The sequence below is a fragment of the Prenolepis imparis genome, unplaced genomic scaffold, assembly GCF_030444845.1.
Source record: "Prenolepis imparis isolate NDT839.2.m4 unplaced genomic scaffold, iyPreImpa1.0 SCAF_7, whole genome shotgun sequence".
Classification (NCBI taxonomy): Eukaryota; Metazoa; Arthropoda; class Insecta; order Hymenoptera; family Formicidae; genus Prenolepis; species Prenolepis imparis.
Window position 1 is genome coordinate 13,832,566 of NW_028141165.1, and position 20,038 is coordinate 13,852,603.

At 31.9% G+C, this 20,038-nt stretch overlaps 1 protein-coding gene across 9 annotated transcripts in view; it reads left to right on the plus strand.

Annotated features, from left to right (window-relative positions):
- The window catches only part of LOC145939131 (pleckstrin homology domain-containing family G member 5), a 169,292-nt gene that overhangs the window by 39,910 nt on the left and 109,344 nt on the right, over positions 1-20,038 (plus strand). For 2 of the 9 annotated variants that reach the window (XM_083043312.1, XM_083043309.1), the window contains exons 1-3: positions 14,183-15,159; positions 16,078-16,481; positions 19,697-19,787. In XM_083043312.1, coding sequence (XP_082899438.1) covers positions 15,000-15,159; positions 16,078-16,481; positions 19,697-19,787 — 655 coding nt within the window. In that variant the 5' untranslated portion in view covers positions 14,183-14,999. The other 7 variants (XM_083043316.1, XM_083043317.1, XM_083043310.1 and 4 more) reach the window with 6 other exon arrangements.

The following is a 20,038-nucleotide window of genomic DNA, read 5'->3' on the forward strand; positions in this document are numbered from 1 at the left end:
AAGTTGATCACATGTTTATGACAGATGTACGATCGTTACTTTACGTAATTTTAGATCATACGGGTTAAAGATCTCGCGAGAATATAAATGACCTCTGAAAAAAGCTCGCGCGATATCATAACTAGTGCGTTTTCATTTTTCTTGCACGCTTATAATCGAATAAAGCAAAGTTCAGCGGTGTTGACAGCATTTATTGATTTCGAAATCTTTATCTTGATCCATGGTTGCCGCTATTTATACATTTGACAAATTATTCAAAACAGTTGATTACATTATTAAATTAACTTGTTATAACATTTTCTCATGGAGTTTTTATCTGCATCGATCTTGCAATCCTAGTGATGTCTTTTTTAAATAATTACATAATTATTATACTATTCTGAAGCAAAATAAGATGCAGTACCCTCAATAATCAATAAATTAATGTATAGAATTCGAGCGCGCAAATGTATTATGACTTCTTACATTAATTTTTGGTCTCGAGCGGAATTATGAAATTCCTTTAATAATCCGGATGCCAAAATTTTGATCGCGAATAATGGTGACCGGAAGTTCTATATGCTCTGTCGAACGAAAACTTTACTGGCGGGACCAATCGGGACCGAGGCTATACGTCTCAGATAAGGTCACCACCTACGGAAGGTCGAAACTCGCTAGAAGGCAGAAGTTCGCATCGTAATGATGCTGAAACGACGACCTACTTTACGAACTCCGGCGGGAATCGCGGAAGTCCCGCTTAAAGCGCGAATATTTTGTCTAATTTAGAAACGGACTGTTGTGTATCAATGTTTCTCAGTTTATTATCGCGCGTTGCCGGAAGTAGCAATTTTTAAATAAACATAACTTTTAAAAGCCTTTTATAATTTCTCTCGGAACTTGGAAAAATTATATAATATAAGAATTTCTATTTTATTTCAATTTTACACAAGAGGCGCGTCCGAATTTCCTACTTTGCACACTTTTGGATGAATTCGCGTGCAGTGGATTTTTTCTGGAGCAAAATTTTAGTGACATAATTTTTTCATCAACTTTTACAATACGTCCAAGTAACATACGGGAAGTAAATAACATCTATATATTTTGACTGTCTTTGCAAGAATCTTTCGTCATACTTATTCTCCTTCCATTTAATCTTATTTGAATCCACACGTCGGTGGAAGAAAAACAAAAAAGCGGAATAATAGATGTGGGTTGACTAAATACAGGATGTCACATTTCTTATAGTAACACGTATACGTTTAGGAGTTGATAAAGATGTCGAAATCAATCCAATATATTCATATAAAAACAGTATACAAATTATTAAAATTACAATAGTATAATGTAATTTTATATACAAAAAATATATTCAGAAAATATAATTGAATATTAAAGCATAACAGAAATCATGAAAGGATAGGATATTTCAACAAACTCAACAATACATAAAAATGCATATTATTATTATTTTTTTTCTTTTTCCAAAATTCATATTTTAATTTTTGCAATTGAAAATCGCATAGATACAAGAAGTACTAGAGTACTTAATATTTTTGATCACGATTTCAAAATAATTCTATTATATATAACTCGATTCCGACAAAAGGAATCCCGGTGAAAGGAGTCACGAAACGATTCGCGAGAGCCGGTAACGATGAAAAGAGTAAGCGTCCCAATCTCGTGATTTCATAAATGCACGTGTACACAATTAGGCATACATATACATATCTACACGAATGACCGATGTGTCATGCTTACGCCCAGTCGATGTGTCATGCACATGTGTTTCTTTGTGGGTCTGAGGTGGGAATAAGCCACCTTTCTCGAAGTCATCTGCCTTATAAGGACGCCGCTGCATGTAAGATGCTGGATATATATATCTGCACGCGAAAATGCAATTCCGTGTATACACTTTCAATGGAATAAAATTTGTTCTGGATAAAATTAATTAACACAATATCCAGATTAATTAATTTTTTAATTTTTTATAAAGTTTTTTCTGGTATTTCTAATTATTGGTAATATATATATTTAAGAAACTTGTTTATTTGCTTACATGTATTTAATCGCGTAATTCAATTGCTTAATATTTGCAAAAAATCGGCGCGCCATGACGAGATTCTTGAATGTGAACGTACACGGAACATCATTAATGCACTCAACTATATATCTGGTAGGCGAATTCCAACCGTGGATAATACTAATTGAGTAGGAACGTCCGCGTGTCGTAGGAAGTTCCATCGAATCAGCAGGCGTCATTGCGACACATTCACGTAGAAAGTAATTTATATTGTTATGCTATTGTGTTGCGTCGCGTGCGCAAAGAAATAATTGCAGTACGAAATTGTTGATTAATTTGTGAAATGTGAGAAACGTGATGCATGACAATTAAACAATTTATCTTTTACTATATAAGCTAATAATAACTTTACGTGTGTATTTGTTAAGTAAAATTACGGAAGATTTTTTTTAATATTCTGCATATATCGTGGATTTATCTTCTCGTAAAAGATCTATTCGTATTCAAAATAGGACGAAATATATTTAAGTTAAATATCTCGCAACAAGTGCGTTGCCATAATTTATGCCACTGTCACTCTTGCATTACCTTAAGAAAATCTCAGTTAAGGATGTCAAGGAAACTATGTATGCCCGTTTAGTAAAATCGCTATTACGACTCTCTGCTTGAATTGGCATTACGTGTGAATTCAGCATAAAATGCAATTTTATCTCGTTCGAACGACAAACTCCGTCTTAGCAATGAATTTTTTATGCCACAAAATTTTTTTCCGCCAACTTCCTTTCGAACTAATAAAATAAAAATCGTTGAAAATAAAACCGAGAAACTAATTATATTAATTTTTTTAAATATATGTTTGCGATGTTATTTAATATATATAAAATGCAAGAGAAACTCGCAAAAAAAATTATTCGTTTTATGATATGAGGTTTAAAGGGCTCTATAACAAATATTTACGAATATATACATTTTTCTACGGCTTTGTTTCATTAGTCCAAAAATCGATCGAAGGAAAAAAAGAAATGCATATTTTGGGGCTATTAAATGTATTCGCGAGGCTAATTCCTCCGGTGAGAGACAAAGTTGCTTGTCGGGCTTCGGCAAAACGGGATAACGACAATCGTGCTCGGTTGACATACAATCGTCTTACTATTCCGCGTTTGTTCTTTAATGATCGAGCCATTAGCGAAAGGATTTAAAAAAAACAATGCTGAGAAATATCCTTCACCTAGACAATCTCTCAAGACGTCCCCGAGACGAACGCTTAACTCTTTAATATCTAGTGACCCTCAAAAAGTGAAATTATTCCATCTTCAAGATTTTATCACAAATCTTTCGAACATTAATTCGTAACTACTAGTCTTTTTCCATCTTTTTTTGTACATTATATGTTTAGTTGTACATATTCTAAATAAAATAAAAGTTGCAGATATTTCGTATTTTTCTTTAAACAATTTGCAACTCAATGCGTGTTCTTGCGACAAAAGATTAATTAATTTTCGTCGCTCTATTAAATGAAAAAAAAACCTATTTAGTAATTCGTAATAATTAACATAAAGTGAGAAGATATTTTTGTTCACTTGATTGAGAAGATTTCATTTATTCTTGACATCGCACAAGCATGACCGTTGATCGACGAGCACTCTAGCTCTCTAACCGCGACGCTCGTGGGAACCTGATGTTGCAGGGACTCATTACGTCATTTATTATGCGAATTACGAATGTGGATCCGCGATGCGTGCGTTTCCCATGCAAATGCGTCGCGAATATAGCACATGGAAAGGACATTTTGCCAACTTCCTCTCGGATGTGACGGGCACGCGCGCGTTTTGTCCGGCCCGGGTGTAATCCGCTTAAGTCGCACCGTCTCGTAGGTATCTGATGTTCTCCATCGTTTATCTTACGCGGCTTCGCGGCGAGAAAAAGAGGGCTTGGTAGCTCTCAACTTTCTTGCGATACGAAAACCCCGCGCGACGTGGCTCGGTTACGAGATATGTGAATATAATCTTTCATTTCTTGTGTCAAATGTAGCTAACATTCAGAAGCGTAAAAATTGTTTTTACGCGAAAGGAGTGGCGCGGATAAATGGATGCTGTAACGGAGTCTCTGTTCTTGAACGTAAAAGTAACGATATGGAACGTATGGCTTTCTCGTATAGGATCTTTCAAGTTCAATTCGAATGTACCGAATAATACTTTTTGTAAAAATGTTTTATTAATTCGTTGTGTATTTTTTTCTTTAAAAAAAGTTAACGATAGATATTAATCTTTCAATTTTTATTAATTCATTTTACTCTTCTCTCTTCCTTTCATTTATATTGATTGAAGTTTATTATGCTAAATTGGAAATTTTTTTAATTTTATTATAGCGCACGAAAAACATTCCAAATGGCTCTCTCTTTCTTTATCTTGTAATTAAAAATAATAATTCTTCTCGATAATAGTGTTACGATTACAAATAGGTTAATATGATACGCACGAAGAAATGTTTTGCATAATGGATACAGTCTTTTTTTCGACCGAGTTACAAGTTAATAAGTATGCAAAGAAATCTGTGGAGAAAACGTAAGACTCTATAGACCGCAAGGTATATAGAGATAAGATAATTAAAGATCCACTCCACCGATTCCATAAAAGTCAAATGCGTGTGCGCGGCATAATTTTACAATTTTCTTACGCACCTAATCGCAGCCCCATTTTAATGACGAAAGCATTGTACAAATTACCAGAAATCTCGCTCGCGATAGGGATTATCCGTCTCGGAGCGCACCATGAAAATCGAGTTGGCGAAGTGTCAATAAATAATTGATTTCATGGAATTGATTCGCGCTACTCTAATTGCAAGCGAAAAATCGGTCGCGCGAGTAAATCGAAGATCCCTTGCTGTCGGCAATAAATCGTTGAAGCATCATCAGCGTCTGTCTACCGAACCATCACTCGTAAAATTCAATGACACGTGTTCTGTCGTAGGTTACACGACCGAACTTATAGCAGCGATAACCCACATTCGCTATTTAGTGCATTTTAACGCGAGTGATTAAATTACAGACAAGGTCGTTTAAGAGTCATACATTGTTCTTGGAAGATAATTCAAAATTGAATGGAAAAGTTAAACAACTGTGTTGAACTATAAATTATAATTCACCTAAGCTACTATTATATATTTAATTCGATTAAAATATTTAAAAATGGAATTCAAGAAGAAAATGATTTAACATAAAGATCAATTTAAAAATTGCGTATATTGCATCTAAGAAATCGCATATAAAGCGCGCGTTTAAAATCTAGAATATGTATTTATAGGAAAGTGTTTAAAAATTCATTACTTTTAAAATAATAAGGATAATTTAAAAAATCTTATAATATAATTCATTTTTTCAATTTATGAAATATTTGAAGAAATTTTAATTCGCGCGTGCGTGACATATTGCAATAGATATTCGTTACGATCGAATATCGATATCGATATTATACCGTTTAATATAGGTATGTATAATGGATATAATTATCTTTAATATTTTTTTCTCAAAACTTTGTCAGAGTTTCAAGAATGCTCGCAACATCGCGGCTTCAATAACTTTTCCTTGACATGTCATTCTAAACCTCGACACCTGTGCTATCGCCGAGACACAACGTCGCGCCAGCAAATTTATTTCTGCTCCTTGACTTCCCCAGCGCATATGATTCAAAAAAAATATATATATATGTATTTAAATATATATATTCAAATAAATATATATATTTGAATATGTACTCAGAGATATTACATGATATTTATTATGATTTATCGATTAACTATAATTATCTTTATTTATATCTAACTCCAAATTATATTTCGTTGATTATATGAATTAATTCCGCGATGTTTTTCTTTGAAATTAGTTTAGTGTAATAAATGGAATTTTTATTACATTACACAAACTACGTAATATTGATGTGCAAACGAATTATTTTTCTTCTACATTAAATATGCCATTATTATAACATGTGTTAATTATTCGAAAATGCTCTTCGAGAAAACATTTTATTGATTTCATTAATGAGAACGATAAATTTCATTGATGTTTAATGCGACAAAGTGTTTTTATACTAAAAATTTGGAGTAAGCGCCCTTTGAAAAGTTGCGAGAAAGAAGAAATTCTTCGCAAATTTTGTTTCACCGGGAGATGTAGTGGGTTTTAAGTAGACTTTACAAGCATTTGGAAAATTTATGGTTTCCGCGGATTTTGAGCTTTGCTCTTATTTCCCTCCCAAGTCCGTAGCCCGTAAAATCAAACACTTCTAATTGAATGCAGAATCAAACTGTTGATTTAAGGAAACTCAAGAAACACGACGCTTATATAAATATAAGCGCAATTTGCGATATCTTAAACGCGTTAGTCGTATAAATTAACGTAAATTGAGTTTCAATTTGGACTGTATATAAGGATAAGGATCTTGATACAACACAAACAGGACAGTTTTCCAAGCAATTAACGTAACACGACTGGATCAGCAGTTGGCGTAAAATCACAAATTATAGCGGGGAGTTTAACTTTGGACCTTTAACTTGGTGTTATAAATTTGATTTCATGAAATTATTTTGCGCGTTTCATAGAAAATATAAACTGAACGAGTAGCAAACAAATAGTTTGCTAAAAGGAATTACTTCATTCGATATTCTAATCCTTTCTAATTCTTCATATGAACTTATAAATTTACTAAGCATTTTTTATTCATATGTATAGAAAAACATTTTACATTGTTTTATTTTTTCGTTCTTAATTTTATATATTTATACACAGAGAGAATTTTCTCTTAGAGATATTATCCTGAAAATTATATAGTAATCGTGGAATAATATGATATGGAAAGAATTTTATGAGAATTTCTCTGATCAATATTTATCACAATAAAAATAATATCTATTACAATAAAATATGTTTGATTAATTTTATTATGCAGTTTAGTAAAATTAATCAAACGTGTTTTATATTTTATTGTGATAGATATTATTTTTATTGTGATAAATATTAATCAGAGAAATTCTCATAAAACTCTTTCCATACCACATTATTGCCCCACGATTACCATAATTTTCAGGGTAAATTCTAAAAGAAAATTCTCTTACACACAGTTGAAAAATTTGTGTTAAATTTAACAAATATCACATGTCCCAAACGGTCCACAGAAATTTTTGTGTTAATTTAACATAATACGGATATGTTAAATGATGACACGAATACTGTGTTAATATTTTAACATAAAATAAATGCAAACTTCAAATAAACTTAAAATAAATTTTGTGTTAAATTAACATAGTTTTAATGTAAAAATTAACTAAAAAAATTGTTAATTTTACATTTTATCATCCCCACTTATATTATAAAGTAAAATTAACATTTTTTTTCTGTAAATTTTAACAGATAAATCTTGTCACTAATAATACCGAACATATTTATTGTGTAAAATTAAAAGTAAATGCATTTATTATGTTATTTTAACACTTTTTTCAGTTATTTTAATAATTTAACATTTAAGTTCAATTAACACAACAGCAATATGTTAATTTAACACGAAAATTTTTACGAAAACCGTTTTTAACAAGAAAACACAAATTTTCAAACTGTGTAGTGTATATATATTTCTTTTAATTTTTGCATCTCTTTCTCATTTCTGAAATATACTTTTGTAGAGCTCAGTCGGTCGATATTTGCCGATATACCGACCCAGACAGTACTAACAATGAGTCATAGTCGTAATCATTAGGCCACTGCAATTTCATGTAACCATATTGCGGCTATAATTGAGCGCCACTGCGGCTATGCCCCTCCATTGTACAAATGTATCTCTCCTTGTCGGCGGCACGCATTCGCGTTTTTCTCTCCCACGTGTATTTCCCTTCCTTCTCTCTCTTTCTCTCTCTTACCGCAGCCAGCAAACTGCTTATCGAACCTCGCCTCACCTGTCTCCTAATTTCTTGCTTAGTCTGTTGCCGCAATTTTTGCGCTCACGTGGCGAAGCGCTCGCTCGCGCGCGATCGGAAATGCAAATGAAGGATACGATCGAAAAAAAATCTGTCGTGTATACAAAGTGCATAGTCGTGAGTGTTGATTGACAAATCTGCGAGATGCGAACTATTCGCTCGTATACATATATCTTTCGCGCGATTAGCGACTGGAAATTTCAATTATCGTGAAAAGTCCAACTCGAGTTTAAAGGCCACCGAGGAGCTCGTGTGTAAAATTTAAATATAGAAAAGATAAATGAAGTTAGTGCAGAAGTGAAATCGTGCCATTGGTCTCATCGAGCTCCGCGAAACTGATATTAAAGTTTTGATCTTTGATTTAATTAATTTCACTATTGATCTTTTAGTAAAGTTTTAGAATTTTAACCTTGATATAGAGGTAGGATATACTATCTCGTTGCTCTCAAGTGAGTAAACCATTGTTACCGCCGAGTGAGATCGATCTATCTTGGAAGTAGTAAAAATATATAATAAATCGAAGTGTTCTGATTAGACCGCAGCCGGCGGAAAGTTAGATAATATTGATAAGAATCATTGCAAATCGCGTAAAAGAAGTGAAATGCGATTCAGAAAAAAAAAATAGAAAGAACGGGATTGTTTCTTTTCGCTATTTCTGTGATGATCGCGATAGAAACGATTTTTTCGCTGTGCATCTTTGTGAGCAAATCTTACCCGAGTAGATGAAAAATATAATCTTAGCTTCACATGCACAATTTTCACGCAAAATAATTAATTATACATTAAAAGTATTTGTAATCGATATTCTCAGTTTTATCCTATTTTATCCGTTTCGTAATTAATACCGAAGAAAAATATATGAAATGTATAAAAAGTCCTCTGCATTTTTCTGTACTTAGAGTTTTTGAGACATTAAAGCTAATTTTTTCTTAAACAATTAGAAATAATGGAAGAAGTAATGTGCAAATGTAGAATCCACGACAGATTTTCGCGAAATTTTTTTATCTTTTGAGAAAATTGTATTTTTTATTTTAAATATCACATGTGACTAGCTTGTTTTCTCTTTCTTCGGATCGTCTTTGTTTATCAGTTACGTGGTTTATTACCGCAGCCATAGTAATGCCGAGCTAATAATGAAACAGCACCTTCGTCAAAGCGCGGTTTTATTCATTACGTGTCACATTTATTCGGCTCCACTGGTTATCGGGGAAAATAGAGTCGAGAAGAAAACACCGATAAGAAAAGGGAAAATCCGAAACTGTCGCGATCGGCTTTTTTTCGACACAATACACATTTAACGTAGACTGAATTAATATCGATAAAATATTTCGATGCAATTATACGTATGTCGCGATAACAAATAGCTGTGGATTAGCTCGGCCTGCTTGTTATCTTGTGAAATTAGTATCTTATATAGAGATATAATAAAGACTTGATTAGAAGCGATGGAATTTATTACTTTAGTGAAGAGTGCAGAAACGCGAGTGCACGATGCGAATGTGCATTTTATTTTAGAACAGGAAGATACTGTAGATGAAATTTTTATAATTCATTGATTCTCAAAGCATCACATTCATAAATTGCGAATGCGATCATAAAATAATATAACAATATATATATAATATTAATAACATATATAATATATATAATATAACAAATATAAACATATACAACACAATATACTAATGATGCGAGTTATGGAGCGTTAAAATCGATGATCTTACGATGAGAATTCTACAAAAGAGTCGAAATCAATGAAAGTTCAAACAACATAACGAAATATTGGATAATATAAATTGTCTAAAACATTTTAAACGCTTGAGTGAGTTGCATAACGAGATAAAAGCAGCGTTCGATTTGATTGGCACTCACATTTCTAGTAGTTTACCAACAAAGCGAACGATTAACGCGGTAAAAGGAAAACCCTCGCGAGTTCACGTGGCTCCCTTTGACGCGGCTTTTTTTTATAAAGGTTCTCTGGCATTTTATTTCGCGGCAAAAGTGAAAATGGAGCCAATAAAATCGTAGTTATCTATACTTTTTCTATTTTTGCGGTTGTAAAAACGGCTGTATTAATGTATATACGTTCAATGCGACGAGAGAAACAAAGACTCGCATCACACCATTATGAATCGACTGACCAATTGAATGTTCTTCCTGTGCGGGTGTCGTATGATTGTTGATAAGTTGTAACCTTAACCGATTTTACAATCGACTTTGCACATTATTAGCGTGACGAAAGAGAAACTTGAATTGACGGAATTACACGAGTGAAATCGGCGAATCAAACTTGCCGTGACTTGTGTGTAAAACTTTATGTTTCACACAACTAATAAATCGATAAGAGTGATCGAGCGGATGTTTAATATCGCAAAAGTAATATTAAAATTGTTCATGTTATTAAAGTGGTTTTAAAACTATGATTACTTAATTAAAACATTGTATATTAAGACAATTGTTTTTTGAAATGATTTTAATTTTTCTCGAGAGATTATACTCTCTCCATGATTGATGAATATTTAACTCTAAATAATAATCCGCGTATATCGCAATAAAGTATTTTTTATCTCATGCAACTTATATACATATATGAATGACGACAGGTATAAATAAATTAATTTCAAAAAATTTTGATACAAAATAAAATTAATCTAGATGAAAAGTACACAGTTGAAAAATTTGTGTTAAATTTAACAAATATCACCTGTCCCAAACGGTCCACAGAAATTTTTGTGTTAATTTAACATAATACGGATATGTTAAATGGTGACACGAATATTGTGTTAATATTTTAACATAAAATAAATGCAAACTTCAAATAAACTTAAAATAAATTTTGTGTAAAATTAACATAATTTTAATGTAAAAATTAACTAAAAAAATGTTAATTTTATATTTTATCACCCCCACTTATATTATAAAGTAAAATTAACATTTTTTTCTGTAAATTTTAACAGATAAATCTTGTCATACTAATAATACGGAACATATTTATTGTGTAAAATTAAAAATAGATATACATTGTTATTTTTACACTTTTTTTTAGTTGTTTTAATAATTTAACATTTGAGTCCAATTAACATAACAGCAATATGTTAAATTAACACATGAATGTGTTAAATATTTAACACAAAAATTTTAACGGGGACCATTTTTAACAAGAAAACACAAATTTTCCAACTGTGTAATAGGGGTATATAATAGGAGACGAAATACTTTGCAAATTACGTTCTCGAATTAACGAAATGGCTTTTTAAATTGGACCTTTTTATCGCAATATACAATGACTTGCACAAGTTCACAAATGACTATTGAATTGATGAATTTAATTTCATGTTTGCGTTGGCATAGGTATCAAGTTGCAATCCGTTACAACGACTCATCTATAATTCATTTCTCGGAATAATTTGCATTTTTTAAATTTTGTATAGAATTATATCCGCAAGAAAGATTAAATGAAATTTGATTTTCTTATCAATTAAAATCATATTTTGCACGTTTATTTTAGAACTCACACAAATCAAGCTGATGCTCGCAAATAATACTCATTATTCAATATCGAAATGGGGTTTTAATTATTTTGTCGTATCTTTCAATTTTATAGATCTGATGCACAGCATGACAAATCATTATGTAACACGTAACGTATAATTTCACGATACATGCTACAATCGCATGATAACGTATTATCTTCTTCACTTCTTGGAAAATGTACATTCCTATATGATTATCTTTTCTTAAAATACAATTTATAAATATGTAAACAAACATGTGCAACAGATGAATGAAAATGTCTATTATTATTTATCAATTTATACACTTAATTATTAATGAAGAATTTTGATTAAAGTAATCTTTTCTAATCTTTCAATCCCGAAAATAAAAAAACAAGATAAAAATCATATTTTTGACAAAAGTTGTAAAATAAACATTAAACTGAGTAAATGGCAATAAGAGCCTAGGCGCTGTTAATAGGGCGCAATTTTTTAAAAAATTAAATGTATTATATAAGCATTCAAACGCACATCGTTTATTTAGATCCAAATTATCTTAATAAAATATTCGCGGACGTTTCGGACCCTTCTTAGGGCCATCTTCAGCGCAAAAAAAAAAAACCTTAATACCGAGATTAACATAGAATTTGTAGATGAAGGATATTACAAGACACAACATAAGCAATTGATTATCGCAAAATAATTGTGTAAAATAAATGTAAAAAAAGATACAACACAAATATGAAGCAAGATTTATCTTTGATGCTTAATATTAAATTAGTGTATTAAATTTAAAAAGGAAATATAAAAAGTACTTATATTATATCTTAGTATATAAATCTGAAAAATTCGCTCTCTGCTCGCGTATACGAATGATGTGCGAGTGAATTTTGAGGAAATTTAATATGTCGTTTGCGCGAAATTTATCCCAGCAAGCCCGGTGCGACTGATTGTCGCGATTAAGCGCGAGGCGATGGCGACAAATATTTGTCGAAGACACGGTTGGCTGATTCTCGTATGCATTAAATAGTGACGTCTGAGAACGCGCTTTATTCCGGCGACAATAATTGCCGTTGCGTCCTCGCGTTATTATCGTGTGCAACCCATGAACTCGCCGTGCGACCGCGTGATAACAAAATGCAGTCCGTTGCGGGCTTATCGCGGCCAGGATTAGCCAGACTTATAATCCGTTTTCTCGCCGATAATTTCGCGATATTGTATATATATGCGAGCACATATACGTAAATTACGCGCTCCAGATATGAGATTCGACTGTAGCCGCAATCATGCTAATTCTGTTAGACTCGACGCTCTTATTTTTGCACAGTCGGAAAGAACGATGAAGATACGGTGGTATAATTAAGTGCTTGATAACCAGCTTAGATTACCAGACTTATTCGTAACCGTTATAAGGAGAGTGTCGAACAATAAGTCGTATATAAAAGTGTCTGAGAAACTTGACAAGAATTTATTAACGTCATACTATAATTGTAAGAAAAGATAAACACGAAATTAAAAGTAATAAATACCTGACAAAATATGTCATTAATATATTAACTATTAATTACATAATTATAATTATATATATATATATATATATATATATATATAATATATATAAATTAAATTGTAAAATTTTTTTAAGTCTAAGTTATATAACTAACAAGTAAATTTAACTTATAAAATTATTTTTATTATTTATAAAAATATAGCTAAAATAAACTGTTGGATTAACCGTGCAAGGAAATAAGCAATATATTTAAAATGGCTTATTATTTCGTGCTGAAATACATTTTAATGTAACGATAACAATTATAATGAACCAGTACGTTAATTTCGCGAGCCTATTTGACTGCTTTTATCATAGTTCGTATTATATAGAGTTCTGCACAAAAGATTTACGATATATCGCGAATTATTTGACGAGACCGACCTTTGACAATGTTACTTTTATCGTCACACATAAAAATCTTTTTATTTTTTTTACTGCATCGACTCAAAAGCAAACAAACTTATCGAAATCATATTTTAGTTAAATTGGCTGATAAAGACAAATTAAAAGTCGAAAAAAATTATTATTTTTAAAATCCATTGTTATAAATAATCTTTAGTTTAATTATCAGTCTGTTTTGCAGTATTATATTTCTATAATATTGTTTATTCTGAGTTATATTCGCATTAAATGGTGTTACGAGAGAAAATAGTAATATGAATATGAATTCACATCACCAGCATACATATTCGACTTTAGAATGAAACATATAATCTATTATTACGGAATATGCGGATTGTTTCAAACAACTTCTCTAATGCGACGAAACAAAACCATGCTCATGTTTATTTTGCATAATTTCTGAGTCAGGAATATTCCATTAACGAGGCAGTAGATAAGAGCCGCATAAAAATTGTAATAGTACAACATCAATCAAATGCAATGCAATTAAACTTCAAACTTTGCATCATACTCTATCTTCGATGCAATTGATTGAATGAGAAAATAGAAAATATGCGCATAACTCTGAGTAAAGTTTATTTAGATAATTATATCACTTTTTACCAAATGAATGTCAGTTGCTTTAACAATTAGAACAAATTGAATTTTGAACTAATAATTTTTTAATTTTAATATTATTGATAAATATTTTTTCTATTGTTATAAAAAAAAGATGGATAATTTCTATATAAATATTTTCTGATATAAGTATTATAAAGTAATTGACATTAATTTAATTTTTCTTTATATAAAAACTGCACGTGTAACATTCTTGATAATGTTGAAGTTATTTTCAATTTGATACGATAAGCTACGTCTTCTATTTGAGTAGTAAGTCTTGTTTCGGTAATTGATCGTTCGATTGGAACCAAAAGATAAATTATGGAACATAATGGCGAGATAACATGGGCAATATATGTATATAGTAAAGAATAAGTACGCGGTCTTCTCTTGGTAAATAGATTGCTTGCTCGATTTCTTAATGTATAATAATAATATTTCTTTTACGCAATGTTAAAACATTTAGGATATTTTTACAAAATAAATAGGATTGAGAGATCTTAGAAAGCAAATTGCAACACTTCTAATGAAAGTACTCTTTTAATTTCTTAAGAAAAACGCGTCTCCAATTTCGTAATATCGCTCAATTCGTATCGAGTAAAAATATGGTAGGAGAACGTTAAAAAAACAGTGGCAGATATGAAGTTGTAAATCGGATCAGGAGGCTTAAGAAAGATGGTTAAGAAAGTTTTTAACTTCTGATGGCGCGATCGATTTTATCTTGACTTCCAGGCCTCGTTAAATACACGGAAAGCAAAAAGGCATGAGTGGACGGGATGTTAGCGATATAGTTGATATATACGTTGCAATGATAACGCGTCGTTATCGAAGTGATACCATTTACGACAAAATTTACTTTGTGTGCGTAAATTGTAAGACGTACTGTGCGCGATTGTGAAAAACGAAATGGAAAGTCAATGCGATTCGATCATTGATTAAAATTAAACGTGCCATAGTTTGCGCTGTTCAATGTGATTATCCAAGGATTATGCAAGGAATAGTGTTGGGAAAAATGGCATTGAAGAAGGAAACGAAGAGGTCTTCGAAAAAAGTAGCCAAATCGAACCACAAAGCGACGAATTGCATCGACGAGAGTGTAAATGTGCTGCAGCAGGAAAATCCCGCGAAGGAATGCAAACAGGAGGCAGGTGCGCAGAGCACTGAATTATTAATCGGTCCTTGCAAAATTATTGATACATGAGACGCGTTAGCAGAAGCTCTAGAGGATAATGCTGATTTCTGTCAAATGTCGAAACTGTCAAAAAAGTAATAACTCGCGTTATTAATATATCTGAGTCAAATCGATGTAATCGTCATTAAAAAGTTGTCATTATTTGTGAAATTTAGAATAACTCTTCTAAATGACAAAAATTTAAATATTGTTTTTTTAAGAAAAGAAATCATAAGCTTTGAAATCAACAATTAATAATAATAAAATTCTTATAACTTCTTTAACTGTAATTAATATTAAACGACAGATATAGAAATTAATAAATCATTTTATTCTGATAAGAATACAGTTAAAATTCCATTATAATAAACGCTAATAAGTTACACAGAGAGAATTTTCTATTAGAATTTACCCTGAAAATCATGGTATAATCGTGGAACAATATGGTATGGAAAGAATTTTATGAGAATTTCTCTGAATATTTATCACAATAAAAAATAATAATATCTATCACAATAAAATATAAAATATGTTTGATTAATTTTACTAAAAGTATAGCTTTACTAAAAGTATGGTAAAATTAATCAAACATATTTTTAAAATTCTTTTCATACCATATTGTCTCATGATTACAATGATTTTCAGGGTAAATTCTAAGAGAAAATTCTCTCTGTGTACGAATATGTTTATAGCGACTTAAATAATTATAATGATAACGATATACATATATAAAATGATATTCGACATGTAGAATAAATCGTATAAAATTATTTTTCAATTCTTAAAGATATATTCAAAGATTTTTATATAAATAATTTCGAAGAAACAATCGTGTATATAAGAGAGAAAATTCAAATTTTTATTAATAATATCGTCGCATTATCCGTCGAAACAGAGTGTCAGAAATCCTCTGGCGTCAAGAGATCGGCGTCGAAGGAAAGCTCGTCGAGGGATACGGATAGCTCGAGCGGAAAGCTCGAGCGGAAACCGTCGTTACGTCGGAAATTCGGTGCGCTGTTAAAAGGGAGCACCGTTTTACCGGCGGCGATAAATCGCGGTCTGCAGCCGATTAGACGCAGTTTAAGCTTCAGCAAAGATCTTCATCGTAGCCACGAGTCCCCGAAGCAGCCCTACAGGACCAGCAGCGTGCAGTGGTACAATAGTCTCAGCTCGCTGGCGGAAGACGAGCGCGTCGATGTGGTCGACGTTGACTATAAGAACGCGCGCGTCTTTCAAGGGGATGTCTTCGACGGCAGGGTGCAAGTTTCAAGGACACGTTCTCTGATGGAGAAGAATCCTGTAAGGATCTCTCGTTATTTTAGAAAAAGGAATCTTTAAAAAATCTCTAGTAAATCTGGCGAAAAAATGACAAAGGTGCAGGAATTGACAGTTTGGAGTTACTCTCTGAAAACACGTCCGTCATTTTTTCTTATCATTTTTAAAAGAGATATTTTAGGGAATAACGACCAGCACAGAGAGAGAGAGAGAGCTGAGAGTCGTCAAGAATAACAGGAAGATATTAAATAATGATCGAATTATTTGTTACGGACGAATCTCGAGAACGTCTTTTATTTGAAACTTTCTTCTCGGAAATGTCTTCTCTAATTAACATAGGTTATTAATCAAACGTAATTCACGAACATTATGTAATTTTAGAATATGAAGGAATACTCTTGTTCTTATTATATAATTTTTCTCTTTGATATTTATTTATTTCTATTTCTTTCTCTCAGTTAATTATGACTAATTCGAGCTAATCTGATCTCTACTCTATGCCAAGACGAAGCAGATGACGATTTCGATATCGTTTAGTACATTTTGCGCACCATGTTGAATAGGGACATAATTAATAGTTATATGCGATTCTTATCGTCTTTTAGGAATTTGAGAGACATGCCATCCAGACTTGATCTCGTTAATCGAGTTCAAAAAAATTCATGAGATTCTATTCCCATTTGCCAGAAGCTTTTCTCAATCTACAATTTTTTACTGGACCACAGTTTCTCGTATTTTCGAGAATTGGCACAGAAAAAACTCGGCGAAATTTTCACCTAATTATCGAATCAGATTTTCCACTTTTAGCGAGTCCCGGAGAAAACATTCTGCCGATGTCTCCTTCAATTTTTTATTCGCGAACTTTTATCTCGTAGAAAAAGAGAGTGAACTTATGCCAGAAACTTCCAGCGAGATTCCATGCCGTACATGAGCGAATGAAATTAAATTATCGGTTTACATCGTGGTTAAAATGCCAATGGCAATTTAAATGATGAAGAATTTTCGGTATTCGCGTGCGAAAATTATTGATTAATTCTGTCAAAATGTAATTATATAAAATGAAATAGTATGAAATTAATAACCTGCATGTCCAAAATATTGAAATTTAAATGTATGTATAATTATTAATTAATTTAATCATTTCTAATTTTGTTTGCGCCGTTAATATCCGTATAAAAATTTAATTAATCGACAAGATAATGAAATAAAATTTGGGATTTACATTAGAGACATTTAGGGATTTAAGGTATTAAAGGGTTGATTCGGTACCATGATACGTTTGCAGTAGAAAATACGAGCTGTTGCTTTTTGAATTCTAAATTTAGTTATTCGAGGCTATGAGAATCTCATAACGTAAAGCAGGATTTCGCGAGGAAAGCGTATCCGAAATTTCTGGATTCTAATCAGAGCTATTGTTCTATAGGAATCCAAACACCTGAATCGCGGCTTTATGTATCAGATCTGAATCTTGCACGCGAAACTGGTTAAACCATTTAACCCATTTGCATCCGTACCAGCGTCTATATTTAGTAATGATACAATCGCGCTCTGTGCACATAATTCACCGACCAACTTCCGCTGTCTTATTGACAATTTGATTCGCGAATTATCTAGCTGCTGATGATTTCCGAATATCTAGCAATTATTCCTCGGCGAAGAATAAACTTGTTAAATTTACAATCCACGAAATAATTTCAAAAATTCTAGTAACGCGCTGACATAACAACGTCATTCGTATGTAAATTCGCGATTTAATTGATTTGGAAAACTCTTGATTTAAAAAGTAGTTCCATAATTGTCTCAATTATTTATAAAATTGTATTTCTCGATAACTTTACGTAATCATTTCGCCAACGATTTCGCGTTTCGGCAAGTATTTGCTCAATTTATCCATATTCATGAAATTACAGCCAAATGAATGAACAAGCATCAGTAGTTAATACGTTAATAGTACGTTAACGATGATATAAGCTGTCATTGGCGGTATAACAGACATTTGTAAACGAGATGAGAGAACCGAATGTCGTTGAAGAGAAGGTAAAGTTTTAATTCCTCGCGATTTATCGCGGAAAGGCAATAATCTCATGTATTTGACAAGGTAGTTGAAGACTTTGCAGTCTCTTAAAATGTCCTATTTACGTAGCTGGCTAATGAAAAATTTGCGAACATAATGAGACTTCTGCCTCTCCTCCCCGACTTCCCACGTAAGTGCTTCTTTTGCTCACGGAGAACTTGGCGGAAAACTCATCCTGTTTGCACGTTGAGAATTAATGGCGAGAATGGCTGTTGAATGGCGCCAAAGTTTTATAAAGTTTCTCGCAACCTATAATATATCCCCTCCTGGATACTACTTTGGCTTTATGTCCATTTCGTTGCGCATATACACGCTTATTATTATATTTCTTTTATCCACATATACCAAGTGCTTTTTATTAATGTAAAATACGGAGGCACACGTTACTGTAAATTATAATGACGGTTCTCGCGATAGCTCTGATTTGGAAAAAATAAATTTTAAAACCTGCTACATAAGAATCTACGTTTATAATTACTTGTAAAGCAGTATTTAATTAATATTTTCTCTGTCTCTCTCTTTCTCTTTATCTCTCTTTCTATTATAAATGCAAAATAAAAAAAGACTTTTAGATAAAGAGAAAATTATAATACAAAAATTTTTCTTTTGAAAAGAAGGTTACATTTTGATATCATCAAAATTCTCTCAGAAAGAGGATCATAAACAAATATATATATCGCGCAAGTACAAGGAAAATATCTTTTTTTGGTTTATCTTTAATTATTTATCTTTTACGTTTGCAACAGTTATACTGAAGAAGATGAGTATTATATTATACTGAAGAAGAGATTTGTATCTGCGTATCAAAAGTTTAATATATAAAAATCTTATCGATCTCTCGATAAAGAGACGCACTCTGAATATAAAGCAAAAAGCTCTCCACTCGACGACCATACATAGATCCTTCTTTCTAACAGGACGCAAGTCTCAATCCCGACATGGAAAAGGACGAGGAGGAAAAGCTCCGAGTATCGTGTGAATCTTTTATCGAAATCAGAAAAAGCTCGCACACGATGACTCCTCGTAGCTTGTCCTTTTCCGCGATTGTTTTTCTTTTTTCTTTTCTTTTTTTGTTGTTGGTGGAAATCGTATATCAATAGCGTGAGAGGTGCGAGTTTACGCGATTCTTCGAATTTATGGAATGTCTTTATTTTTCATTTTGCAGGCAACGAATCTTAGACGAAGAGTGAATACTCTCTCGAATCCGGCGGCGCCTCCTTATGGACGACACAGCGATTACTATCACTCCAGTATAGGTGAATATAATTGTTTATTATTAATTACGTGACGATTACATAATTACATAATATTAACATAAAATATGGAACGATTAGTTTAAAAAATATTAAGTGAATATATATAAATGAAATATTATAACTCGATATTTTTCATTTTTCTTCATAGAATTATTTTATTTTATTCAACATAATATATAAATTCTGTTTTTTTTTTTTTTAATTTTTCGGCATGACATAATTTTAACTCTCCACTTCCGTCATTTCGCCGA